The sequence below is a fragment of the Anomalospiza imberbis genome, chromosome Z (assembly GCF_031753505.1).
Source record: "Anomalospiza imberbis isolate Cuckoo-Finch-1a 21T00152 chromosome Z, ASM3175350v1, whole genome shotgun sequence".
NCBI lineage: Eukaryota > Metazoa > Chordata > Aves > Passeriformes > Viduidae > Anomalospiza > Anomalospiza imberbis.
The window spans coordinates 20,462,008-20,489,465 of record NC_089721.1 but is presented as its reverse complement, the minus strand read 5'-3'; the positions used below and the strand labels follow the sequence as shown (position 1 = coordinate 20,489,465).

Sequence of the window (27,458 nt, the reverse complement as noted above, 5' to 3'; positions counted from 1 at the left end):
CCATAACTATTAACTTCCAAAGGCATGTTTCTCAGCTAAGCATACACAATCCTTCACATATTTTATAATTGATACATCACAGAACTATACTATTTCAAGACAACAAAACTCAAGAAACCAAACTACTACCAGCTAAAACATGATACACTGAAAGAATACTAGTTCTTCCCAACAGAGAAATTTAGCTTTTCAAAGAAAATGTAAATAATACATACATGTTTTCACTAATATCCATATTTAAAATAAAAGAAGCTCTATGAGTAAATCCAGATGGTCTAAAAATATTCCTTTAATAAGTATGTACCAGAAACATCCCTCTAAAATACTTACTTTATTAGTGAAATGGTACCAAAGATAACAAGTATACAAACAATCTCTTTGCTCTATGCTACTTACACATCATAAATAAGACAGCTGTTGTTCCAAGACAGAATCTTTCACAGTCTTCCTGTAAGCGTACAGATTTTTTATTCTTTTATCAGAATTAGCTGTTTACCAGCCAACAGCATGTGGCTTAAAGATCACAAAAATGGCTGTTCTATACTTTACATGGTAAAGCATTTTCTGTTGTCTTACATGTACACAGTGGCAAGAACATTAAATGAGGAGTGATTAAGCAGCTTCACAATCAAATTTGATTTCATTACCTTCGGAGATGGGCAAAGTTTTCATTCCTTGTAATATGCTTCCCTTCCACTGAAAAAACTAACTATGTGGAGGAAAAGTAAAACAAGTAGAAAGCAAACAGCCAATACACTTAGTTTTTTATTTTAACTGAAAGAAATAACACTTCCCATGAGGTAAGGCAATTAACAATTTGATTGCATTAAGTTGTAGGAAAAATAATCTATGCGATTTTAGCTAAAATTATGTCTTAAAAGCATAACTTATCAGAAATCTCATAAAACCGATTAAATTACTTCAAAGAACAAAAGCCACGTTTTGCCATGACAAAACCACCTGTTTTGTCATTCTCTTCTTGCATGCTTTCTCTACAAAAAATGATAAAAGAATCTCTACTATGTAAGCCCTGCATAAATTAGAACTTTCTTCCTCAAATTATTTATCCCCTATTTCTCTGCATCCCATTCTTTTTATATCACCAAACAGGTATCAGAGAAAATAACAGAGAGGTAACAATTAAGGCCATCCAAATGTATATTAAATGTCTTAAGGGCTTTCTTTGATGCAGGTGATGAGAGCACACATAGTATTCAGCTACTACTTTTGTACAGTGGTGGTCCCCAAATTACATATTTTCTCTTATTTATAAGTCTCTTCTAAGAATGAAAAATAAAAGTAAAATGGAGCTTCACTATTTTAACAAGTGAATCAAACAACCATTCTGGCAAGTCACTTGCATTTTTGTCTACAGTATGGTGGTGGCAAAGTAGCAAGAGAGATCATATAAGATTTAGCTAAAAATGTGTAACAGCACATATACATTTCTAAAAAATACCACATTTTAAGAAGGCACTGAAGCTTCAGCTTGTGCTCCCATATTTTTTTAACAAAAAGGAAAAATGTATTTTCTTAATGGCACCTGTACTATTCTCAGCTGAACAGACACACTGCAGTACATTGCAAAACAAAGCTGTAAGTTCTGGTATCATCACACAGATGTGCTCACTTCTCTACGGACAAAGAAAACAACAAAACAAAACAACCCCAAAATAACCCTGTAAGCTAACCTAATATCTATAACATGGCAATGTTCCTTTTATGAACAGAAAAAGCGCATGCATTGTTCAAATACTTTATAAGAAATATTAATTTGAGGGATATTAGTAAGAAATTATTTTAAATAATAAATCCTAAGAATCTCAAGCAGTGAGCAAATGAAAAACGTACTAATCTATTTAACATAAGAACAGTAAAACAGTAAAACCATGTTTATGCTTAAACCCCCTTTTCCCATAGTTGTCATTTACAAGGAAAGAAAGTGTGTATATTTATGCACCATTTTCAAGCACATCAAACAGCACACATTAAAGTTTTTGTGGATTTTTTAACCTACAGGGCAAAACAATACAAAAGTCATCAACAAGCAGTATTTTAAACAACCTTCAATGCATATCTTCAGCTTTTTTTGGGAAGTACAGGTTTACATCTTTCAGTTTCTAGTTATTTGTAACAGCTTATAGCAAAACTTAACATAAATCATTTTACAAGTACAGCCATCATGGAAATGCATGGATTTTCAGAGATGAATAGTTCTGATGGCATCTGCTTTTTCATGGTATTAACTACTGGTCTGTGCTCTCTTGCTTTACAGCAAGACGACAAGAAAGCTATCACATGAACTGGAGGAGCTACTAGTACTATCAACACGTTCAGGTTGATTGCTTTGACATTTTCTTTCTCATTCTGGGAAACAAAATGCTTTGGATTTCATTCCTTAGTTGAATTAGAAGTCCATTCTTTGCTTTAAACTTCTTCCATTTTAACTGAGAGATTTTCCTCATTTGGTTGACAATTCCCATTCTGTTGTAGCTTGACTTCATCTGTCCTTTGGGTATCTCTATTGTGTACTTCCTTGTCAGTTTCTGAATTCTGATCTTCTTTATTGTTATCTTTGTCCTACCAAAGATAAAATTATTTGACAACAAAATAATATTCTTAGCATTATAGGCTATGACTTCCAACCAACTCTCAGTAATTTTATTGTTTCAATTTTTACATGTGTATCTTGTGTCTGCAAATTTCAGAACAGCGGTGTGAGCTTCTTTGCCCCTCCATCTTTTTTTAAAATATGCTTTTCAGTTAGCTGAAGTTCAGCACTCATAACAACTCCTCACCCAAGAAATTATGCCATAGAATGATCTGTCTTTATGAACGAAAATAAACTCATATATAAAGTTATAGAACAAACAGCACCATGGAACGTATGAGAAGCAGCTCCAGAAATTAAGATTTCACTAACATTTTTGAAATAGAACAGGACTAAATTTTTTCTCATTTTTTGTCAGGTATCTGATGCTTTTTCAGAATTCTTGGGTAAGATACTTCCTCAAGCATTTGAACAGTCACCTAAACCAGCTGTTTTGTAACAGCTGAGTAAATCTGAGCACAACTAACTACTCTTTAAAGGTGTGTGGCTATTCAAATTCTAAGATTAAACAATTTGAAGATATTTCTTTTCTTAATTGCAGTACTTTCTATTTTGCAGGGGAAAATTCTATACCACTCTTTCCCAACTCTTCAACTTTATCCCTATAGAATCCAATATACAGACCAGGACCAATTCAATGAGAGTTTGAACTGCATAGTGAGAGTTTATTTTAAAGTAATCTCTTCAGTTTCACAGTCAAGCCACCCCTGAATACTGCTTGTTAGTCAATAGCCTGCCTGCTCCTAAAAGTAGGAAGCACCAACATAAGGCACCAACACAAAAGAGAAACAAGGTATTTCTGTAACCTAAGCACACAAACTCCTATACGTCAGTTGAAGATCAAATATCTAGACTTAAACTGGCCTACTAACCCCAACTAACAAATACTGAACTCAAGCAGCATTAATTTGGTAAGGAACAGGAGAAATAGAAGAAAGGAGTAAAACAAAGAAAAAGTAGAGAGAGAATTTCAGTAATGGCTTCACTACCACTTCATTCTGCTGATCACTTGGTCACACAAACTTACCTTCAAAGTAGTGGTGCTTTTGTCAGATTTCTCCTTTCCCTCTTTTTCTTTACTACTTTTTTTCTTTGAAGTGGAGCGTTCTCTTTCTCTTCTTTCATTATTTGTATCTCTTTCTCTTTTTTTTTCTTTCTTGTTTCTGTTCCAGAAATTTTTTATTCAAATTAGGATTTTATCCAACTACAACAAACTTCAAACCATTTGACTGCAAACTAAACACCCAGCATGGGTTTTCAAAAAACCTCCCAAAATTTAACCAAAAATCCCTTTGCAAAGACAATGGCATTTTTTTGGCTGAAGAGAGCTAAACAGTTAATATAACCACCACATTCTGTATTTGCAAAGAAAAAAGCAATTTAATCTGTCTCAGATGAAGGGATTTTATTGATTTGAAGCAATTTGCAATGCTGATTAATTTGAAACTATGCCATTGAAAGAACACAAGAGCTCAAATTGGTTAAAATTCTGAGTTAGTTTTAAATTAAAACAATCACACTGACCAACTGAAATTATCTGAAATCACTAGCGCAAAGGCAGTAAACAGTGAAATTACTATAAATTCTTCCTTCTTTACTGATCATTAACTTCTATGTTTACATCAAACTGACCTTCTTGGAGAAGGAGTTCGTGAAGACTTTCTTTTTGCTGTTTTTGATGTTTTAGGAGATTTGGAGGGACTTCTGCTCTTCCTTTTACGCCTTTCTCTACGGGACCAAGTAATTCAGTATCATCAAAACCCAAAAATAATAAACTCAAAGGATAGAAAAAGAGAAAGGTCTTCCAATGATCTAAACATATTCACTGAATTTAACAGTCTATATTACCAACAAAATATGAACTGTACAAACTAAAAAAAATTTTTGTATGCTTCAGTTTAGTGGTAAAGGCAAGGCCAATGCAGGATAAAAAAATGTGCCCTTGCAAAAAAATTTTTTTACAATCCTTGTATGCTTGATAACAATGAAAACACACTGAAGTCAGTAATACTGTATCAGTTAAGAGTTTCTTCAGTCAGGAAAATAAATCAATTGAATGAAGAGCCATATTAAGACAAAAGGTGTAATTTGAGCAATATTAATTTTAAAACGTAACATTACAACCTGAAGATCACTGCAACTTCAGTTTAACCTGACTGAAATTTAATTCCTAAATGTATGAGCTAGAATTAGTTGGTTTAGAAGAAAGCAGTGCAAAATGAAGCCCAAGCTGTTGTCAAAGTCAGAATAAGTAAAATCTATTGTTTCTCTAGTGGTCCTTGCTTAGCAAACAGAAGGACATCATTCTGTAACACATGGAAGAGCCTGAAGTCTTTTACAAAGCAACTGTTATACATAGCTAAATGGAATTTCCTGAAGCTGCCATTATGGAGTCTGATCTTGAATAGAACAAAACAGGAAATAACCCGTCATTTATACTGAGGAATATGTTAAATTGAAGCAAAAACTGAGTTAGTACAACTTCATTTAATATAAATGCAGAAGCCATCTGTTGCATCCTGGGTTTGTGCTCAAATCATGGGATTTTTCGTTGTTAGTTTTCCAGTTCTGTGTACCCTCGTGCATCTCCCGGGTTTTCCCCTACCCCTGCAGTTTCCGTGCCCGTCTCCCCGTTCTCTCAGTCCCACTCGCCCCAAAGCCCCATGTCCGCCCCTGCCGTGTTCCCACTGGTCGCTGTAGTACACGTCATCACCACGATGTCTGTATCCATTGGGCGGGAGGACTCCCCGTCTGCCCTGTCCCTCCCCTATTTCACCCCACTCCTCGGCATGATCGAGGCCATTTGTGTCTGTGAGAGGTTGGGAGCGGGTTGCAGCTTTTCCACCACAGCTCTCCCAGCCAATAAAGCATCCAGCCGCCACACGGATGGATTTGGACGAATTTCCTGCCTCTTTGTTTCTTCCCTCACGCCGACGGCGAAGCGCGGCCAACAGCCCACCCCGGAGCGTGACAGCAAAAGCTCCCGGGAATTGCGGCGAGCCCCGGCCCTGACAAAAAGCTGAGACGCCCAAGCTGGGCGCTCGAGAGCTGACCAGGGCCGGGAAAAGTAACGCGAAGCCGTGAGAGGCGCCCAACGTCAGGGCCACGGCCAGCGCAAGGCTGCGGAGCAGGCAGAAAGTCACCACAGAGCACCCGGGAGCTGTGCGGAGAGAGCATCGCCACCATGAAGTTGCACCGCCGACCAGCGAGCGCTGCTGCCGAGATGAGCAAGCACGATCCGCGCGGAAAACCGCCGCCGCCACCGCAAGGTCGCGGTCTATGACGGAAAAGTGCCCCGTGCCGGACTGAAAATGGGAGCAAGAGTCCCCCCAAAGTAAGTCAGTGATGTCTCCGCCACCCACAGGAAAACACACTGTGTTTTCCCGCGTGGGACTGGAAGCACAACCATTCACGGCTACGGAAAGCCAAAGAACGGACGCTTCCTGGGAAAGAAGACCCCAGTAGCAGCTTTTATTTGCGAAGATTCCAGTTTGGTGAGTGATTAGCCGCGAGGGGTACCCGGCTGATACTTCACGTGGGTGGGCTCTGCCGCATTTCCGAGGGTACGGAGCACGCAGTGCGTGGCGTGTGCGGCGGGCCGCCTGGGTCTTTTGCATTTTTTGCTTTTTCTTTTGCTTTTTCTGCACCAGGGGTGAGGTTGTGGGTAGAAATAGCATGGGGACCACGCTATCTACCCAACAAAGGGAATTCTATACCCAAATTAAGGGGATTTTATCGATAAAACGTCCCTACCCCATAAATTCAGTCAAGCAGTTTGTACGATGGCTCTGCTTTTCCTTTCCACGTGTAACCGTGGAGGATGCTCAAAGAACAGAGTTCTGGGAGCAAGTAGGAGCCAGGTTAGCAGAGGGAATCAGCAGGGATCCCTCTGCGAAAGATTGCTTCCCCAAGCTCCATTTGCTAATCTCGGAGGTTGTAAAAACAGAGTCTACACGGGACGCGAGCCGGAAAGGGAAAGAGCCATTGGGTTGTTGTTTCCCCTGAACCCATTTCCCCATCCTCTCCTACCCCTCTTTCCCCTAACCCGGGTAGGCAGAGGGGAGTACTCCACCGCTCTGAGGCGCAGGGCAACTCCACAGACGTGGAACGTGTTCCTGGCTCCCCCGAGCCGCCCCGGCACCCTCGCCTTAGCAGAATTAGCTACTCCACTGAGGAACTGACCCCAAACCCCTTTTCCAATCCCTTTTTCCCAGTCAGAAATCCCAGTTCTGGCGCTACCCCGCGCTGCTCTGCTCCCCTGAATCCCTTTCTTTGTCACCCTGAGGAAGCCACAGCCACGTGGCTAGGGCCTCTGTCTTCCCAAGATGGAGGGCGGCCACGTGGAGGGGTTTCATCTTCCCATAATCCCTTTGTCTCCTTTGTTCCCTGTATCCCCACCTTTGACCCCACCCCCTCCTGCTTCCCTGTGGGTGTGGGCACCGCCCACTCCAGACATCGGGTTGCCACCCCTCCCCCTGTTCCCCCTCGGGTGGGCGTTCCCTTCTTCCATGCCCTGCCTGCCGCAACATCAGCCCCACCCTCCCCCAACAGGGAGGGCTCTGTCACCTCTGCCCCGCTGTCCCAGGGAGAAGATTCTGCCCACCCTGTCCGCCCTGTCCCTCGCACTCTGCCCCCACGTCCTCCCGCTCCTCGGATACTAAGGGGGGATAGGGAGTAGGGGGGAGGGGAGGGGACGGGGCCCAATCTACGAAGTCGAGCAGTCGCTCTGCACTCCAGCCTCCTACACCAGGGGAGGGGAAAACCCTACATGTACACCCCTTCCCTATGAATCCATAAAAGAGCTCTGCCAAGCATCACGTGATTTTGGACCAAAAAAAGCCCCCTTTTTAAAGGCATTTTAAAAGCGACTTTAATGTCTAGAACCGTAGTGCCAGCTGACCTTAAGCGTCTGTTTAGCTGCCTGCTTCTCCCATCAGAATAAGCCTGTGGGAGAGGAGGTGGAAGAAAGTGGCAGCAGACCGGCTTCCCGAAATCCGAGAAGGGCCTTACAGCCCGTATTTTGCGGAAGAACCAATCACTTTGGACCATCTTGTGGGTGAAGGAGAATGGAGTGAGGGGCAACTTCAAGCTCAGGGAATTCCAATGGCCGTGCTGGACATGTCCAGGGGTGCAGCAGAGCGTGCGTTCCTGGGCATGCCCACCAAGGACCTGATGGTTCCCTATATAGCGATTAAACAAGGTGTTGCAGAGCCTTTTGTAGATTTTGTAGACCGGGTCCGGGCAGCAGTCGAGAGACGGGTGGAGAGACCTGAACACTGAGACAGGCTAGTCCTACAAGTGGTGCACATGAACGCCAACACCATGTGCAAAAGGATCATACTGTCACTGCCAGCCGCACCAGCGCTGACCCTCGACCAGATCATCGAGGAGTGCACCCTGAAATCACACCTGATAGAGGAGGAGGCCCCAAAGAGACCTAAAGACAAGCTGGTCCCATCTGCTGCTGCTCCTCCAAGGAACTCAGCTCTGGAACGACTTCCATCCACACCAGTGCTTCCACTACCATCAGGAGGGACATTTTCAGGATCGCTGCCCACTTCTAAGGACTATACCACCCGGGGCTGTGGGAGGAGGGAGGGGGGACGGGAACCCCAGAATCCCAAAAAACTAGGAAAGGAACGCGCACTTGCCTCGTGTGCTGATAAAAATGAGGCAAGTCACGGTGCCGTGAGAGGAGCCGCAATACACCATCTAGTCCCATCTGTAAGCGGCTGCCTCTCCACTACTGACATCAGGGAGCCTTATCGGCTCCGACTCACCAATTCTGTCCACTTTCGTTCCCAGGACTGGCATTTCTTCATAGCAGACTGTCATGGTTTGACACTGGCGCCATGCCAGCACCCCCATGAAAATGCACCTTCCTAAATAATTGCTGTGAGATGTGATCAGGAATAGAGCAGAGCAGGCCTAAGCTTAATAACAAAGAAAAGAACTTTATTAAACTACTACTACTATAAAAACTACAAACACTAAATCACAGATGAAGACCTCCCAAAACACTCCTCCTCCTCCTTCCACCTAATTTCCAAACAAACCCACGATGAGACACCACCCAGGATCTTGATCAAGTTGCTACCCTTCAGATATTCAAATACTCAATCTTTCAAGGGAGACAGGAGTCTCTCCTGTGCCACAGACCCCCCAGGAAACACAACTGCCACCCTTGTGTCTCCATGTCACACATGGCAACCGCCTGGAGAAAATCTGCCATGGTGACACTCCTTTCCATGTCACAGTGCTCTCACCACCGTGCATGGACAGACTGCTCATAGGGCTCCTTTAAGGATGCTTTGCCAAGGACCAAGAAAACCAACAGTTCAGTTTCTCATCTCGGGACTACAGTCCCCACCATTTCCTCCTGGGGCCAAGGGTCCACAAACAGAGATCTTTTCTTCTCTGAAGACAAAGGGCCTCTCCATACCCTCTTCAGCTTCCCTCTGTTCTCTCCATTCCTCTGTTGGTAATCACAGAAACAAGTCTCTTGGCTCACCAACGCATCCCCCTAAGTGGAGCTTCTGTCAGGAGAATTTGGTTCAGTCTATGGCTAATAAGAAAAGTCCAGCCACAAGCTACTCCATCATCTCCTCCCAACTCAAAAATTTCCTCTTCCATCATCTTGGATCCCAGACTGTCTCTCTTCTACTTCAAATCACGGAGTAATATTTTACAAAGCCTTCATTTCCCAGGAAAGGGTTAAAAGTTTAGACTCCCTGGACGACTGAAATCTCTGCCCAGCAGCTGATTCCCAAGGTCAAGGCTGAGCACCTTCCCCCCACTCCTTCTCCTCCGCGCCGGCAAAGTTACAGGTGGTGTCCGGACTCTCAGTCTCTTCCCTCTGGGTGGGGATGACAAAGGCATCTCCGCTTCTCTCCACCATTCCGTCCACAGGAGCTGGCTCGGTTCCAGTCCTTCAACCCCTCGGCTCACCTCGACCAGGCCGCATGGCTTCCCCTCCCCCACCCAGCCCGCGGCTGGGCAGGGGAGATCTGCACTGCACCCTGACCGGAACCAAAGAGAACGAGCTCTTGGGAGTTCCTGCTTTTAACCCCCTGTGTTCTCAGAGGCGTATCCATACCTTCAGTGGTCACTTCAGGTGCCAATATCCAAACTTGACCACTGATTGGTTTGACCTAACTTCCTGAAAAAATTCACTTCCATGTCAAACCACAACACAGACGCAGAGTTTCTATCGCACATCTGCCACTGTGAAACCGGGAGGAAGGAAGACCTTCTGAACTGCAGGTACCTCGTGGTCGGAGACACAAAAAGCACCCCACTGGAGATAGAGGTTCCTCCAGTAATTTCCACCCTTAATCCGAGGCTCTTCTATCTCGTGGCACGCTGTGTCCATCCCCACCTCTTCCTGCCTAAGGGCCAGGCTATCGCACAGGCAATTCCTATTCCTCATGCTCTGTGTAATGACCTGGAACTCTCATTCTTTTATGCTGGGAAGTTGGGAGAGGAAAAACCCCTCGTATAGTGTAAACTCAAGTGCGAGGAGCGCTCTGCATACCTTCAGAGGATGCTGGACACAGGGGCAGACGTGACAGTCATCCCACTACATAAGTGGCCGTCACACTGGGAGCTGCAAAGCGTGGCCTCACCAGTCTTAGGAGTAGGTGGGCCCCAGCCAGCAAAGCAATCAAAAAATATTATCCAAATTAAGGGTCTGAACGGACTGCTAGCCTCAGTACGTCCGTTCGTGATCGATTGTAAATTTACACTATGGGGGAGAGACGCCATGTCCCAGTGGGGAGCAAAATTGCAATTTCCAGCCCCCCAACATTTTTAGGTGTGGCCACTGAGGAGCGCCCCACACAGAAATTAACATGGCTCATTGATAAGCCTGTCTGGGTGGAGCAGTGGCCGCTGAGTAAACAAAAACTACAGGCGCTCACAAAACTAGTGGAGGAGGAATTGGCAAAGGGACATACAGTCGAAACTAACAGCCCCTGGAACTCTCCAGTGTTGGCAATTAAAAAACTGGGGAGGGACAGGTGGCAACTCTTCCATGATTTAAGAAAAATTAATGAAGCCATAGAAAATCTGGATTCTCTCCAACTGGGTATGCCATCTCCATCAATGCTCCCCCAAATTTATAATTTGGCTGTAATTGACATTAAGGGTTGCTTCTTTCAAATCCCGCTCCATCCGGATGATGCTCCCCGTTTTGCCTTCTCTGTACCCTCCATCAACAGAGAAGCCCCTATGAAGCGCTACCACTAGACAGTACTACCTCAGGGGCTAAAATGTTCCCCCACTATATGCCAGTGGTATGTCACCAGGGTTCTGTCCCCAGCGCGTGCCAAGTGGACATCCTGCATTTTCTATCATTACATGGATGACGTGCTGATTTGTGCCCCTGACAGCGAGGTCCTACAAGCAGCTCTGGAGGACACTGTTAGGGCCTTGTCGGTGGCCGGATTCGAACTACAAAAAGAGAAGGTACAGTTACTGCCACCCTGGAAATACCTGGGCCTAGAAATTAATAATCGAATTATTAGGCCTCAACAAATTCAGATAAGTAACAACCCCAAGACGCTGAATGACATCCAGCGCTTGTGTGGATCACTAAATTGGATCAGGCCATGGCTGGGACTCACCACGAGGGAACTATGCCCTCTTTTTGACTTGTTAGGAGAAAGGGAGGGGGATGAGGGTTTAAGTTCCCCAAGAGTCCTGACCCGGGAGGCCAGAGCTGCACTCGAGAAGGTCCAAACCACCATCGCGAGCAGGCAAGCCCATTGCTGTCAACCAGGGCTGCCTTTCTGCTTCATCATCTTAGGTGAGTTACCCCATTTATACGGTATAATATTCCAGTGGGACAAGGGCCAACAGGACCCCCTCTTGATAACGGAGTGGGTGTTCCTTGGCCACAGACAGTCCAAAAGTATCACCAGGCCACAAGAGCTGATGGCGCAGCTCATAATACGGGCCAGGGCTCATCTGCAAGTACTAGCGGGTTGCGACTTCACATGTATCCACCTCTCCATCAAAACATCCACGGGGAAAATGACCAAGGAGACCTTTGAACACCTTTTCAGACAAAATGAAAATTTGCAGTTTGCTCTAGACAGCTTCTCAGGCCAAATTCAAATTGGGCATCCTGGCCATCATCTGTTCAATACAGAATTCAAATTGTTGCCAAAAGAATTGCAAAGTAAAAAGCCACTCAAAGCACTGACAGTATTCACAGATGGGTCAGGGAAGTCCCACAAGTCAGTAGTGACTTGGAAAGACCCAGAGACTCAGCTGTGGGAATCAGACGGTAAGGTGGTGGAAGGTTCCCCACAAGTGGCTGAGTTGGATGCTGTCATGAGGGCTTTTAAAAAATTCAATCAACCTTTTAATCTAGTCACAGATTCGGCATATGTGGCAGGAGCAGTGTCTAGAGCTGAACATGCAATTGTAAAAGAGGTCCCAAATCAAGTCATCTTCAGGTTGCTCACAGAATTAGTACACCTGGTTTCAAACTGTGAGCATCCCTTTTATGTGGTACATGTGAGATCACACACGGATCTCTCATGCTTTATTGCCAAAGGGAACCACAGAGCAGACGCCTTGGCAGCCCCAGTACAGCTGGGAGGCCAGCCAAACATAGTCGAGCAGGCCAGGCTCAGCCATCAGCAGTTCCATCAAAATGCCCCAGGTCTGGTACGCCAGTTCCATCTGCAGCATGACCAAGGCAGGGAAATTGTGGCCTTATGCCCCAACTGTCAGGAGGCAGCTCTACCAACACTGGGAGCAGGTGTGAATCCCAGAGGTCTGCGCAGTTGTGAGGTGTGGCAGATGGACGTCACCAAAGTCCCCGAATTTGGGAAACTCAAGAATGTCCATGTAACTGTGGACACCTTCTTGGGAGCAGTTTTTGCCTCAGCCCACATAGGGGAAAGGGCCACAGATGTGAGAAACCACCTCATACATGCCTTTGCCACCTTGGGGGTCCCAGCCACAATAAAAACTGATAATGGTCCAGCATATACTTCCAGGGTGCTCAGTAACTTCCTGCAGGAATGGGGGGTCCAACATAAAACTGGGATTCCTCACTCCCCCACCGGCCAGCCCATAATAGAAAGAACACACCAAACGCTGAAGCCGGTTCTCCGGAAGCAGCGGGGAGATGTGCGAGTGCTGTCACCACACGAGAGGCTCCGCAAGGCCTTGTTTATCATCAATTTCCTAAACTGCTCTTTTGACAGGCAAGAACCGCCAGCCCTGAGACATTTCAAATAACATCAGGAGCTCCAGCCAGAGGAGAGGCCTCCAGTATTAGTGAGTCCGGATTCTAAAGAAATCCAGGGTCCATTCCCACTTTTGACTTAGGGATGGGGATATGCCTGCGTATCCACGCCCTCAGGAGTCAAGTGGATCCCCAGGAGGCATGTCAAACCTTACACACCAGGACAGTCAGTGAGTTGGAGCAATACAGTGTCAGTGGATGCAACCAATGATCCCAACAACCAAGGGGTTGCATCCAATCGCAGGCGCTGCAGAAAAGGGAGAGACTCAGCATCTCCCTAAAAAAGCACTTTTCCAACATCTACCTCAGCCCGTATATGTCCCCAGTCCATGTTTATAATAAAGTTGTTGTCCCAGTTCCCCTATCCCCAAATACCCAGGAAAAAAGCAGCTCCAGTACCATCCCCAGGCCCTCTCCATCGACAAAACAGTCACAGCAGCAAAAGAAACTAGGAGAAGAGGCCACTGCGCTAGAATCCAAACAGAAACAACTGTCTTTTTTATATTATTTAAAGCGGGGAATTGTTGCATCCTGGGTTTGGGTTCAAATTATGGGATTTTTCGTTGTTAGTTTTCCAGTTCTGTGTACCCTCGTGCATCTCCCGGGTTTTCCCCTACCCCTGCAGTTTCCGTGCCCGTCTCCCCGTTCTCTCAGTCCCACTCGCCCCAAAGCCCCATGTCCGCCCCTGCCGTGTTCCCACTGGTCGCTGTAGTACACGTCATCACCACGATGTCTGTATCCATTGGGCGGGAGGACTCCCCGTCTGCCCTGTCCCTCCCCTATTTCACCCCACTCCTCGGCATGATCGAGGCCATTTGTGTCTGTGAGAGGTTGGGAGCGGGTTGCAGCTTTTCCACCACAGCTCTCCCAGCCAATAAAGCATCCAGCCGCCACACGGATGGATTTGGACGAATTTCCTGCCTCTTTGTTTCTTCCCTCACGCCGACGGCGAAGCGCGGCCAACAGCCCACCCTGGAGCGCGACAGCAAAAGCACCCAGGAACTACGGCGAACCCCGGCCCCGACAAAAAGCTGAGACGCCCAAGCCAGGCACTCGAGAGCTGACCAGGGCTGAGAAAAGTAACACAAAGCCGCGCCATCTATCAAAGTAAGATTACTTTTTTTCTATCAACTCTTTGTAAAGCAAGAAAAGCATACTGGAAGAACAATTGAAGATAAAGAAGGACATTTAAAACTTACTTCTAGATACAGCACAGAAGCTACATTTATTTTTATACAAAACAACTTTTGCAATTTGTGACTATTTAAATCTTCAATATATAGAAAAGCCAAGAAATCAACACTTATTAGATAAGTAATGAAAAGACATTTAAATTGTAGCCAGTAGCACTATATGGATTCATACTCTGACCTATCAGAGTACCAATCCATAGTGATACTCTATATACCATCTACTGTGACTGTCCTGATAATTTTCTTTCTAGTAACTAGAATGGTGCTGTGTTTTGCATTCAGTATGAGAATTATGGTGATAATACACTCATGTTTTAGTTGTTACTTATCCTAAAATAAAGGACATTTGCTTCCCGTGCCCTGCCAACAAGCAGGTAAACAAGACACTGCGAGGGAGCATAACCAGGAGAACTGACCCAACTGGCCGAAAGTCAGAGAGAGGTGAGTGATTGTGTAGTGCATAATTTGTTTCTCTTGGGCTTTATCCCTCTCTGTCCTTTCCATTACAATTACTACTGTTACTATAATTATTTTATTTTGTTTCAATTACTAATGTGTTCTTTCCTGAACTCTCAAAACAGAGCCTAGCAGAGCATGACAAGGATGAGCAAGGAAGGGACTGGTGAGGAAACAAAAAAGAGTCAAAAAAGAACTGTCATGGTTTAACCTCAGATGACACCTAAGTCCCGAGTGGTATTTGCTTATTCCCTGCCTTCTTTTGCCCCCTTCGCCCATCAACTTCCATAGCCCCACCCCACCAGGGGAGGTGAATAAGCAGGAAAAAAAGGAAAACTCCAGCACTGTACCAGCTACTAGTAAGAAATTTAACTCTTTCAATCAAAACCAATACAGTGACCTCATGAAGCTGCACAGGACAAGATTTCTAAAGTATTTCATTCAGCAAGCTTTTGATTTATCTTTGATAAACTAAAAGTACAAAATAGCCTCAAAATCGTGTAGTAAATACCAATCACTGATCAGCTGTTCACTACTTAACATGCATTTTCAACACCTCCACATTGATCATCACCCTTAATTAAGGATACTGGAAATTGATTCTTCTCTCTCAGTGCTGTCACTTTGGCTACACTGAATACATTCTCACTTAGTTCTGCTCTGTCTTCTTCATGCTCTTATCAGATTTTCATACATATTGGTAAGATGCTCCTCAGCCTTCTCTTTTCCAGGCTAAACAATCCCAGAGTCCTCAGTATTCCCTTGTATGAAGGAGGCTCCAAGTCCTTTATCAGCTTCACAGTCCTTCACTGGACTCACTCCAGAACATCTGTACACCTCTTGTAATGTGAAGCCCAGAACAGGATCCTAAATGTGTCCTCACCAAAAGAGGGAAAGAATTACCTCTCTTGACCTACTAACAACATTGCTGCCTTCCTTGGCTGCAAGGACCTGGCAGCCAGCAAGTCCCCATGCTATACTGGTGCAATGGCATTATTCCTGGCTGGGTGTAGGACTTGTCCTTTCTCTTTGTTCAAGTCCATGAGATGACTATCATTCCATTTCTCCCATTTGCTAAGGTTTCTCTAATGGCAGATCAGCCTCCCCCTACAGCTGCTTCTCTGTTGTTTGCAAAGCTACAGAGGATGCACTCTGTCCCACTGTCTAAGCCCCTGATAACAACATTCACCAGTACTGGCCTCTGCACTGATGCTCTGTAGATAGTTATATCTGAAAAAAATTGGAAATGCATAATAAAAAGTGTATTTTCTTATCTTCCAGCTTCAAAAGAACATTACCCTTGTTTAACAATATCTGTATTATACCCAAGTACCCTTTGGACTTTGACTGCACTAGAAGAAATGCACTAATTTTCACAAGAATTCCTTGCTCAAGTACATGACATTGGAGCCTTCCCATAGCGCTTTCTTAACTAGTAAGATTCCTAAGGGAGACCAAAATTATTGCAAAGTAGAGTATGAGTTTTTGGTAACACCCATTTAACTACACTTGCTATTTGGCACTAGGAGCCTGGTTTTCCACCAAGGCTCCTATACAAGATACATACTGTGAAACCCTTACATATTTTTATGCACTTATCCAGTTCAAAACTCTGAGGCCTATGGACTGAAAAAAAGTTGGTTTCAAAGCTGACAGAAGTATCTCTATGTGGGTCTTCCAGTCATTTAAATAAGAAGCTACATAAGCTTAATGAAGAAACAATATTTTGCCCATAAACCTCAAAACACAAACACAACTTTCAGAAACTATTACACCCTTTTTTGCCTTCTATGAACACTGAACTGATGAAGTTTGAGGACTAGAGAAGTGCATGAAACTATTACAATAGGTAGAACTTGTGAAATTCACTCAGCATTTCATTATGTCGAGGTTACAGATAAAATTTGGTGTTTAAATCTGATACAATACTACTGAACTCCCTAATTCCTGATGTAACAGAAAGGACCTTATCCACCAATGCTTCTTAACTTAGATGTAATATTTTTAGAATATGTCTGAGCTTGCTTACAGAGATTGTTTACCATATCACGTCCTCTTTCTGCTGTAACGAATTTATCCAGACTTCCTGCCAGTTAAGTTTCTCTCAGTGCCAAAACCAACAGCCACGTTAACTTTGTTTTCCTGCTTGCTGTCAGCAGTGTTAAGGAATGTTACTTTTAACTTACACCTGGCCATCAGATAAACAATACAGCTATCTCTTCCAATTGAGATACATTTACCTCGTGAAAGGCTAGCCAGCCAACCTACATGCTTGCTTCCTGCAGTTCAGTCATCCAGCCAAAGAGAAGCAAGTATTAGTAAACAACTGTTTGCAAGATCTACAGACCAAAATGCTGCAGTATGTAAATAATGAAAGAACTATGTAACAGTGACTCAAACTTTCATCAGGGCAAAGATAATGTGTGTGATGTTGGTCAGAACTTTTGGCTATCTCTAACATACAGAATTGGCACAAGAATCATCTCATTATTGTCCTCAAGGTTCATACAATACGGTTATGTGAAAGTCAAGCACCAGCAGCCCAACAAGAAACTCTGCTACATCAGGCATCATATAGAGCTTTTTATAACAGATGTTACTTTAAAGGAAAATCTACTAAGTAGGAATAATACAAATTTATTTAGAAAGAGCTATACATAAAAATTAAGATGGTGCCTCGCTGAACTGACAAGTCAAAACAAACAAAAAAAAAGCATGAAAAATTCTAAACAAACCTGCTGGAGCTACGAGATCTTCTTGAAGAGCTATAGCTTCTTGGGGGTGTTCGGGATCTCTTATCTTTCTTCTTTTTATCATCTCTCTCTTTTTCTCGCTCCTTCTCCTTATCCCCATCTTTTTCCTTATCTCTATCCTTTTCTTTGTCCCCTCCCTTGTCCTTATCTCCCTCCTTGTCCTTAATCTTCTCTCTGTCCTTCTCTCCTTCTTTCTCAGTATCTTCTTTTTCTTTGTTCTGATCTACCTCTTCCTTGTCTTTTTCCTTATCTTTATCTTTTTCCTTTTCCTTGTCCCTATCTTTATCCTTGTCCCTGTCTTTGTCTCGGGCTCTCTCTCTATCTTTGCTTCGCTCTTTATCTCTCTCCTTGTCCTTCTCCCTATTTCTCTCTTTATCTCGCTCTCTTTCCCTGTCTTTGTCTCGATCCCTATCCTTTTCCTTGTCTCGGTCTCTCTCTTTCTCTTTTTCTTTGGCCTTTTCTTTTTCCTTGATCTTTTCTTTGTCTCTTTTCTTGTCCCTGTGAAAAGCCAAACACAAACCCATTAATTCATCTTTGAACTTTCCAATTAAAATTACAACTAACTTTTTAATATACATCAAGATAATGCATCTCTGTTGAAAAACAGTAATTCTTCAATATTTTAATTTTTCACCCCTGTTCACAATAAGGAAAAGCTACATATAGCTAGGAAATAAACAGCTATATACAGCTAGGAAGAATTTAGAAACCCAACTCGAGAAGGGGAGGCCAAAACCAAATCAAACCACTATCTTCCAAGTGATGCAACTATGTTTGGAGAGAATGTGCCTTTTCACCTCACATTTATGTAATTATACATACATAAATTTTCTGTATTTTGTCAGGAGAGGCAAACTCTACAATCTGTAAATCTACTCTTTACTAAAATGTATCCACATAAAATGGCCTTCAGATTAATCACTGCCAAATGAATACTGACAGCTGACTGACAGAAACCTTTATATTCTACAGTTTTCTCTCACACAAATACCCTTGAACTGCTTGGCAATCCAACAACACTTAATACATAGAAATAAAAAGAAAAGATGGATAAAATGTCACTGCATTCCCTTAAAAGGCAAATGTAAGATCAAAACTTAATCAAAACAATTCAACCATCCATAATGTCAATAGGAATTTGAGAATTACTGAAACATGCTAATGCAGTAAAAACAGAAGAAAGGAAAATAGCTTCTTTGGGACAGGAAGTATGATACATGATCATAAAAAAACCAGTAGAACAGTGAGGAAAATTCCATCTGATGCTCAAGTTATCAAGTCAAACAAAAACTAATTAGGCAACAGCTTTGGTTGGAAGGTTACATTTTAGTATAGGACTATTTGAAAACGCAAGACTCCATCTTTTCCCTCTAGTACAGAGACACATAATGAAAGAACAATTGTTCAGAGAGAGAAACAGGAGAAAGAGGTAGAGGAAAAATTGATTAGCAGGCCTTATTGTGTCAAGAACCAGACTGGCAGAAGTTACCTGGCATCTATTGGTATCTACTCTAGATTTTTACATATTCTAAAATAGACTCCCTCACATATGAAAGGTCCTAAGCACTCAAACTTTCTTCAAACTGAAGATGTGTTTGGCTGTATCTCCTTCTCAACTGCAAATAAACAGCAGACTGTTGTATGCTCTACAGCCTGACAACTTTGATTACCATCAGGTTCTGTCAAGTACTTCATTAGGAGTCTCAGATGGAATGTAGCATTATAAAGATGAAAGAGTGCACAGTCCCCACAATACCAGCCTTATAGCCTCCCAAGAAATGTCTAGTTCACTTATCAGAAATTTCACTGGGCTTTCCCCTTCCAGTGAGCAGATGACTCAAGAAGGTCCAGAAAACAGAAACAGAATGAAAAGGATCCACCAATAAAACCCAGCCAGCTACGCAGCTTAGTTTTGTTTCCACATAGGTCCACAGATCTGCAGCTCTTTCCCACAAAACTTACCTCATAGAACAAGAGGCAGCTGCACAACCTAAGTACAGATCTCCCTTCAAATAAAGCAGGGGAATTACAGAAATGAAACTAAGAACATACCAAGACTTCTATTCATGAAGCTATTTTCACAGGCACTTTTGGTTTGAGCTTATTCACTACTTCATCCCTAAAAAAATTATGCTATGATCTTGTTAAAATGTCACAGTTTAGTAATTAGATGATCAGACATAAAAACTAATAAACTAGATAAAATACACATATATTACATCCTGAAACACATATATGCCATATAACCAACACATACATTTGTTCCTGCTGTTTGACATATGAAAAAAGTCAAAGATGAAAATAAACAGTTATGCACAAGAACTTTATACATGTTCTCACAATGGAGGATCAAGGTCAGTCTGAATTCGACCTTTTCAACAGATACACATCAAACAAGCACTATCCATTTTTTTACAGGTTCACAAGCTACACAGGATGTTTCTTAACTATTGGTTGTAGTCTGATAAAATTACTCTTTTCAGTCAGTCTCATCTACATTTGTACTAACATCCAAGCTATCAAAGTTTAGGTGCCTCATCATAATCATTTAATCCCTGGAGGCACCTTACAGGGTCCAAAAAGACAGTTAACTCTATCCTAGACAAAACTACTATAATCAGTATTAAAATTTACTTTGTCTTTTTGTCCCACAGATGAGACTCCACCCTTTATGGAAACATAAAAGCTTTGTTAAATTTTTTTTTTCAAAAACTGTATTCTCAGCCAACAGCTCAATTTTGTGGAACAGAACTCACCGAGAACGAGAGCGACTTCTTGATTTCCGTCTTTCGGTAGATCCAGACCGTTTTTTCAGAGGACTTCGGGATCTGCGTCTGTCCTTGTGTCTTGAGAGAGATCTGTTGCCAGATCTACTTCTAAATGAAGAATGCCAGAAGAAAAATATTTTAATATGGAAACTTCATACAAATGAAATCAACCAATACAACGACAGTATACATGTGTTGTGTCACCACAAAGTATTACCTGACACCTTCAAGAATGACACCTTGATAACACCTGTAACAACAACACCTGACGCCTGTAAATGGTTTTGCAAACATGGATACTTTATGCTTCACCATGTGTAACATGCTCTATTTTGAAACCATTTAAGTTGTACCAGTGTTTCATAATAATCTCCATGAATCTGGAAAACAGAAGTTACTATAATTTACAACAGTTGTCTTTAGGAAATGACACTGCACAAAATCTGATTTGCAATTTCTAGAGATTGTAAAAATAGTTACATTTTATTTCCTTTCCAGGCCCAAGCACTTACTGAAATCTCAGTCATCAAAGAAAGAGGACTTTGGCTGTAACAATCTCTTTTTGCTCTGTTCTCCATCCTTACAATTTAAATACATAAAGTTACCTTTCCAGATAAAAGGACCTGTTAGCATGGATTTCAGTTGTAATTAAAGTGTATACACTCTGATTAAAAAAAAAAAAGTCTTATGCAGGTTTGATGAACAGCACTTTAAATTTTTTTTCCAAAATACTCCTTAATTTCTGGAAGACCCTTTTCCCCAGGGAAACAAAAATAAAAGCTGAATTTGCATGTTAAGTTTCAAAAAACCACATCATTGGATACTTTGCTTCCCAAGGCACCACAAAGTTTAACTTACCATAGACAGAAAGATCACATATATTACTGCATAAAACCTGAAGAACTGTGAAGTACAAAAAGTAACAACTGCACCTATCTTCCACAGCTCAAGGCACAGCTGAATGATGCCTCAGGATTTTAGCTGTTATATTTTTCATACATTTGTGATTCTGCAATTTTTTAGTGTATAACTCCATATAGAGTGCTAGCTACTGTTCTCCCAGTTTGATCAGACAAAACAATTCCTCTCCAGGCCTGGGAATCAAGGACACCTTACATTCTCAGGCCCCGAGAAATGTAAACAAAAGTGAGTTATGGGGGAGAACAAACTTGGGGTAAATGACTTCATTACCTGAAACTGTAATTGGAACATTAACCCCCCCATATGCAAAGGAACCAAACTTATAAGTGTGAAAACCCATGACCCACTGTCCACTTTGGGTGTAGCCCCTGGGGGGCGCTTCGTCCGCCCTAAGTATATGTGGAGGCTCTTCAGTAAATATAATCACTTTTTATTCCCTTAATTTTGTCTGGCCTCTGTTTTTAGGTAGTTCCAAATGGCATCAGTAAAATATACCAAGAAGAGGGGAAGCCATTTGTTACCTACAGCTTTGTTCTCCTTATCAGCAGAGAAATACAAATCAACTGCAAGTCCAATTTATTGCAACAGAATCAAAGCACAACATGCAATAAATTTTATGTCACAGAGACAAAAATAATGTTATATGAAACAGTGAAACAGGGAAGCAGTAACGATAGATTATTTTTATGGATGAAGCTGCCTCAACAGGTCAGACTGACTTTTTTTCAGCATGTTCTCAAAACTGGCACTAGCAATATTAAACAATTTAACAAAACAAAAAAAAATATAATAACTAACATTTGTTTAAGGAACAGGTTTTCTGCATTTAAAGAAAGAAAAGCTTGTCTTCTAAAATTCCACTTGGTTTGTGCCAATATGAGATAGTACTGAAATTACTGCATTGTTGAACAAAAACCAGTTTTTCAGTTATGCCTTGTGTTAGGGACATAGCAGAAAAGCAAGCAATAAGGAAGTGACCAAAGGGTCCTACTTGCATTAAAAAGTACCTAACATTTTAAAGTCACTAGAAAACACATGCTGTGGTTCCCTGCTGTTGCATAACTGAAGCCTGCATTTGTATCACATTTATGTGATAGTATAATTGATGATAACTCCCTCTCACCAGATTTTCTGTATTTAAAAGTATTTTAGCAGCCTTGTTTGAAGACATGAATGAAAGGATGCCTCAGAGCTGTTGCTGCAATATGGACAACACCCACCTTTTAAAAGTGTAAGCAATCAAATAACATTCCAAATTGTGTTTGTTTTTTTTTATCCTTAGCCAAGTATCTTTAGATTGATTTGCCTAGGTTCTCAGAATATACTCCTGACATCAAAAGAATCTGGACCATTTTGGGAAGTCTTATAATTCTCACAGAAAAAGTTCTGTACTTCATTCACAGAAAAAAAAAAAATCTTAATCTTTGAGAACGATCTGATAATTTTCTGTTTCAGAACTGAACAAATTTAGCAAAGCAAATAAAACCTGAAAAATAAGAAACTGCCCTTGAAGCCTTTTCCATATGCTTTTTAAAAACAAAGCTTCACATTTACAGGACGAAATTAACTCAATACTTAGAAGTTGAGGACAATATCAAAAACCAGCCAAAAAAACCCAGCCAACCTATCTGCTCAGGTCACAAAATGTTATTTGGCTACATAGCCTAATGTACAAAAACATAAAATGTACAAAAAACCCACAGAACTTTTTTACATGACACAGGAAGTGCCTTCTAGAATGTTTAAACTGAAAGTAATCCTATAAGCATTTAGGGTTTAGAGGAAAAGAGTATCTATTCAGAGACAAAGTTTCTGGTTATGCTGATCTTCTGGGTGCAAGTTAGTAATCGCTATAGCAATACTTGTCTATAACTAAAAACATCAGTAACCACTGCCTTGCAAAAAATCCCAATATGATTTAGTCTGAAACAAAAAGCATACCTACCTGTGATTTGAGTGTGATCTTTTCCTTCTAGATCGGGATTTTGAGCTAGACCTGGATTCTGAACGAGAATGGGAACGAGATCGACCACCTTTTCTTTCACTGTTCTTTCCAGACTCTGAGAGGAAAAAACCACTTTGCAGTGTAAGCTCAGAACATTTAAAGATCCCAGTTAACAATCTGGCACAAGTGGAATGTACCACATATATTGCAAGGGGCCTACTCTCTGCACATCTTCCTTCTTTGCAAATATCCTTCAGAAACATCCAAGAAAGTCATTGCATATACTCGTTGAGTGCAGCCATCCTGCAGCAGTACACATAAACCAGATAATTATAAACAGCTAGCTCTACTACAAATGTGATTTATGTTGCTGCCACAATGCACAAGATCATAACACGTCCTCCTTTTGCTCTATTTATTTAGTATAATTACCTTATTTTTTTAATAACTTGAGAAGAATAGAGTAAATATAGAGGGCATAATTTTGAAAACAAGCATAAAATATAAGTATTACTATCTGTATTTTTAGATATTTCAAACACTGTACAAATACTGAAGTTTTATTTCTCATTGTTTCGTAGGAGGAAAGGAAGAACAGAACAGGCTGAAAAATCTGACTGAAGGCCAGAAAGTAGACAGAAAACTAAACAGTGAGCTCACCACAGTTCAGAGTCTAATTGTTATTCTGTTGCTTAACAGTGACAAAGTGCTAGAGTTATTTTACTTCTAACCAAAAAACACAACAGAAAATTATTCCCCCCACCAAAAACCCTCAAGACTCCACGCTATCTAACCAACACAAGACAGTATCTGGGTTTGTTAGGAAGAAGAATGGCAACAAGTTGCTGACAAAAAGAAGCAGGAAGTTGACAAAGTTGAGATTTTTTTTATGGTGTGGTTTTGCAATCAGTTTAAGCCAGTATAAATCACCACTGGAATGTTTGTCTAACCTCTCAACACATCACCTTCCTCCTTGAGTTGGCATCTCAGTGTTAACAGGGAACAGAGAAACAATCTGGATGAAAAGAAGTCCTTTACAATATGTTAATATTTATCCCAGATTCATCCTCTGATCCCATTTGCTTTGAGGATGTATACAGCCTTTAGACACCATGAAAAAGAAACCAATTATCCTGCTACTTAGAGATAAGGAAAGCATAACATTACTGCTTTCCGAACCATGCTAGCTAATGCTGATCGTAAAACTATGGCAATAATGGGTGCTAAAAGACAACAAAAAATAGAAAGGATTTGCTTTTATACGTTGTCAAGTGCCCTTAACTTAAAAAGTGCCATCATTAAGTATGGACTTAGTATTAAATGTGCATGTTTGAAAACATTCAGTGGACATGTATCTAAAAACCCATGATGAAATAAAAAGCTTCATTCCACTGCTTTAGATGCAATGAGAATTTTGATTATTTTGGTTTTTTTCTCCAACATGTACTGAATACCTCTGGATACCCTTCTCTTGTGTCTGAAAATACTCGTAGAAATGTGTACCAATGAAAGAAAACAGACACAACAGAATGTGTCTGTTCAGTAATTAGCACAATATACCTACCTGGCTCAATAGTGGCAGATATAAAAGACTGGGCTTCCCTTACTCTCTTCATCACTTCTTCTAGCTCCTTGGCAGCAGCTTGTGGTGTCATTTCAGGAGGCTTCACTATTGCATTATTGGAGTGATTTATCCTAAGTTAAAGAAAAACAAAAACCTTTCATTATTAAACATTTGAACAGGGCAAATGAAAAACAAGTAAGGAAAACATCTTTGTATAAAATTAAAAACTTAGAAGTTTAGCAAAACAACCATCTGTTCCAAGTATCCAAAGTATCTTTTATTACTCTGAAATCTTACCACTTTTAAAGAAAGGCAGCACAGGATATATGTTACAATATTTTTAGTAGAAGTCCAGGAAGTTACTTCTTTATTTCAGATCAAATCTTCACATTAACACCTACTAACTACATACATATCATACTGAAAACTTAGTACTATGGACTTCCTCAAGATTCATATAAATGTATTTTACTCAACGCTATATGTATTCTATTGAGAGATATTTATGCCAAACTGTGAAACTGCAGTTGATAAAAATGTTTTGGTTTGTTAACAAAAGGTCCACATACTGAAAAAATATTAGTCACGGCATTTTGCTACACATAAGTCATAAATGTGTGTATAATGATACAAACAAATATCTCATTCAACAGTAATATGGATAATTAATTTCTTACTTCAGTGGCCGGTCTCCAAACATAACTCCATTAAAGGCAAGAGCCCGAGGTACAGAATTTTGGTCTGCAAATTCCACAAAAGCAAATCGTGATGGTTGCGTCTCATCACCTGCCATTCGCACAAATTTGACTTCTCCAACTTGCTTAAAGAATTCAAGCAGCTGATCTGCTGTTGTAGTCTAGAAAGAGTTGAAGAGCTCAGCTGAAGTAAACTATACAATGAAAACCATTATCTACTATATCGAGTAGTCTAAGAGCCACAGATTTTTGGAACGGTATCTCAGCATTATTACAAAGGTGACATGAATTTGGGAATGTTACATTTTAAGACTTAAAGGTGTATATTTTTTCTTCCATTAATCTAAAGAACATTCTACAACTTTAAATAGTACAGCTACAAGCCCTTAGTCCTTCACCTAGGTAAAAAAAGAAAAAGAAAGTTACATGGGATTTTGTACTTTTTAGGCAACTAATCTGAAGTAACTGGTAAGAAATTTCCTTATACCTGTTTCCAACCTACTAATTCTACCTTTTGATCAACTAAAACACAAAAATCCAAACAATATGAAAGGACTTAGATTTATGCGGCTTTCTACTAGGTTCCAGTTTGTTTTATCACAATCAATAGTACTTTTATACTCAGTAGATGTTTCAGAAGTCAAAAACTTTGAAATGTAATACTTTACATTACTATCAGTCAAAAGCAACTATTTTTCAATTAATCCGATCACCTCTCAAAAAACCAAGCTGCTGATTGAAAGATACTTATGCTAATTTTAGAACTTCCAGTAGGACACATCATTCCATCTTACTGTACCTAAGCAACTACACTGTGATGTGGGGGACAGCTACCATGATCTCATGACTTCTGAGGATTGCTCATTTAACACAGCCAAGATGTACATTTAATCAACATACACAATTAGAAGTAGGCTTCTTTAATTGATCTACAGTGGATTCTCTGGTATTCTGACAAAGTCTGGTCTAATCTAAGTGGCACGTGAACCTTCAAAATTTGAAACATCATTAATAAAAAAATTTAGTTTTGTTTAAAATCGTATTTGTTTAAATTCAAATTATCATTAACTAATGGAAACTCTTTTAACATGTAAGATTAGAATTCATAGATAACATTTTCACACCTTCTGTTTGTATTTCCACAACATAGAAACAAAAAAAGGCTACCTGGGAATTCAAGTTTCCAACATAGACTGTTCTCCTGATTTCATCTATTTTGGATGGATCCACATTTCCCATAATTGGTGGTTGTGGTATTTCTCCCAGCCCTGTAATGTTAGGATCCAATGCTGCTGCTGGTATAGCCCCTAAAGTACCAAGTGAAACACCAAGCTGGAAAATACAAGCACAGAATACACTTTTCAGCCAGGCACTAGTGAAAAATATTCCACTTCTTAATACTTGTTTACCTGGATGTATTTCTGTAGAACAGATCTAATGTAAAACAGATCTAAGCAATACTTCAAAGGTCACAGCGCAGCAGGTTTTTTTAAAGAAGAAAAATCTATCCAGAAATTAGCCTCCATAGTTAAGATATTCTGTGGATTATCAGTTAATATCTTATTGAAGAGATCTGGACAGGGATATATATTAATCACAAAACATACAGGATCTAATGCTTAAAGTCAAATAAATTGAGTAAGACTCTTTCAGACACTGCTAGTATTCTTATTTTTTTGAAACAAGTATTTGGACTAGATGAGGAATGGCTGAGATCTTGCTCAGCAAGGAAAGAAGGGAACTTCCAGTGCTCAGGATGAAAGGGACACATAAGCATCTTCTGGACAAATGAATCACCCAAGACAAAATTAATTATAGTTGAAATGCAAAGAATGTTCTAAGTTCTTCCACTCATACCTAGAGAATGAGAAAAGTATACAGCTCTAATGTTTAGAACTGGAAATGGAAAACTCTCCTGTGAAACGTTACAAAAAGTCACTTATAAATCACTACAAAATTGGTCCACTGAGTTCCTGGCTTGAATTTTCTCTACCCAAAAAGCAACTGTCTTTTCAAGAAATGAATTTTCTAAGAAGTGTGGGGAATTCTTAACAAGCCATCAGTACCTTTTCTTATGTAACAAAGGAAAGTACTACTCTATTTTAGCCTTAAATTTTCCTTCAATAACCCGCAGCAATTCACTGAAGTCAAGAAAGGCTTACAGAGGCAAAAGGGAATGGAGGAGAAATTGCATAACCAAGCTCCTCTACTTTTCACAGTGAAAACATTGTTAGACAGTCTAACAGTCAAAAATCATGCCATAGAGATATCAAGGAAAAGTCTTTACTGCA

General features: G+C 41.0%; 1 protein-coding gene across 3 annotated transcripts in view; it reads right to left on the bottom strand.

The window, feature by feature from the left end:
* Nucleotides 1–312: 312 nt before the first annotated feature.
* The window catches only part of SREK1 (splicing regulatory glutamic acid and lysine rich protein 1), a 40,774-nt gene continuing 13,628 nt past the window's right edge, over nucleotides 313–27,458 (bottom strand). For 2 of the 3 annotated variants that reach the window (XM_068176970.1, XM_068176973.1), the window contains exons 4-12: nucleotides 26,335–26,499; nucleotides 25,150–25,328; nucleotides 24,473–24,603; nucleotides 22,909–23,023; nucleotides 20,031–20,150; nucleotides 17,257–17,772; nucleotides 4,244–4,339; nucleotides 3,639–3,774; nucleotides 313–2,580 (exon numbers count right to left, since the gene is read on the bottom strand). In XM_068176970.1, the coding sequence (XP_068033071.1) occupies nucleotides 2,428–2,580; nucleotides 3,639–3,774; nucleotides 4,244–4,339; nucleotides 17,257–17,772; nucleotides 20,031–20,150; nucleotides 22,909–23,023; nucleotides 24,473–24,603; nucleotides 25,150–25,328; nucleotides 26,335–26,499 (1,611 nt within the window). In that variant the 3' untranslated portion in view covers nucleotides 313–2,427. The remainder of the gene's footprint in view (nucleotides 2,581–3,638; nucleotides 3,775–4,243; nucleotides 4,340–17,256; nucleotides 17,773–20,030; nucleotides 20,151–22,908; nucleotides 23,024–24,472; nucleotides 24,604–25,149; nucleotides 25,329–26,334; nucleotides 26,500–27,458) is intronic. The other variant, XM_068176972.1, reaches the window with a different exon arrangement.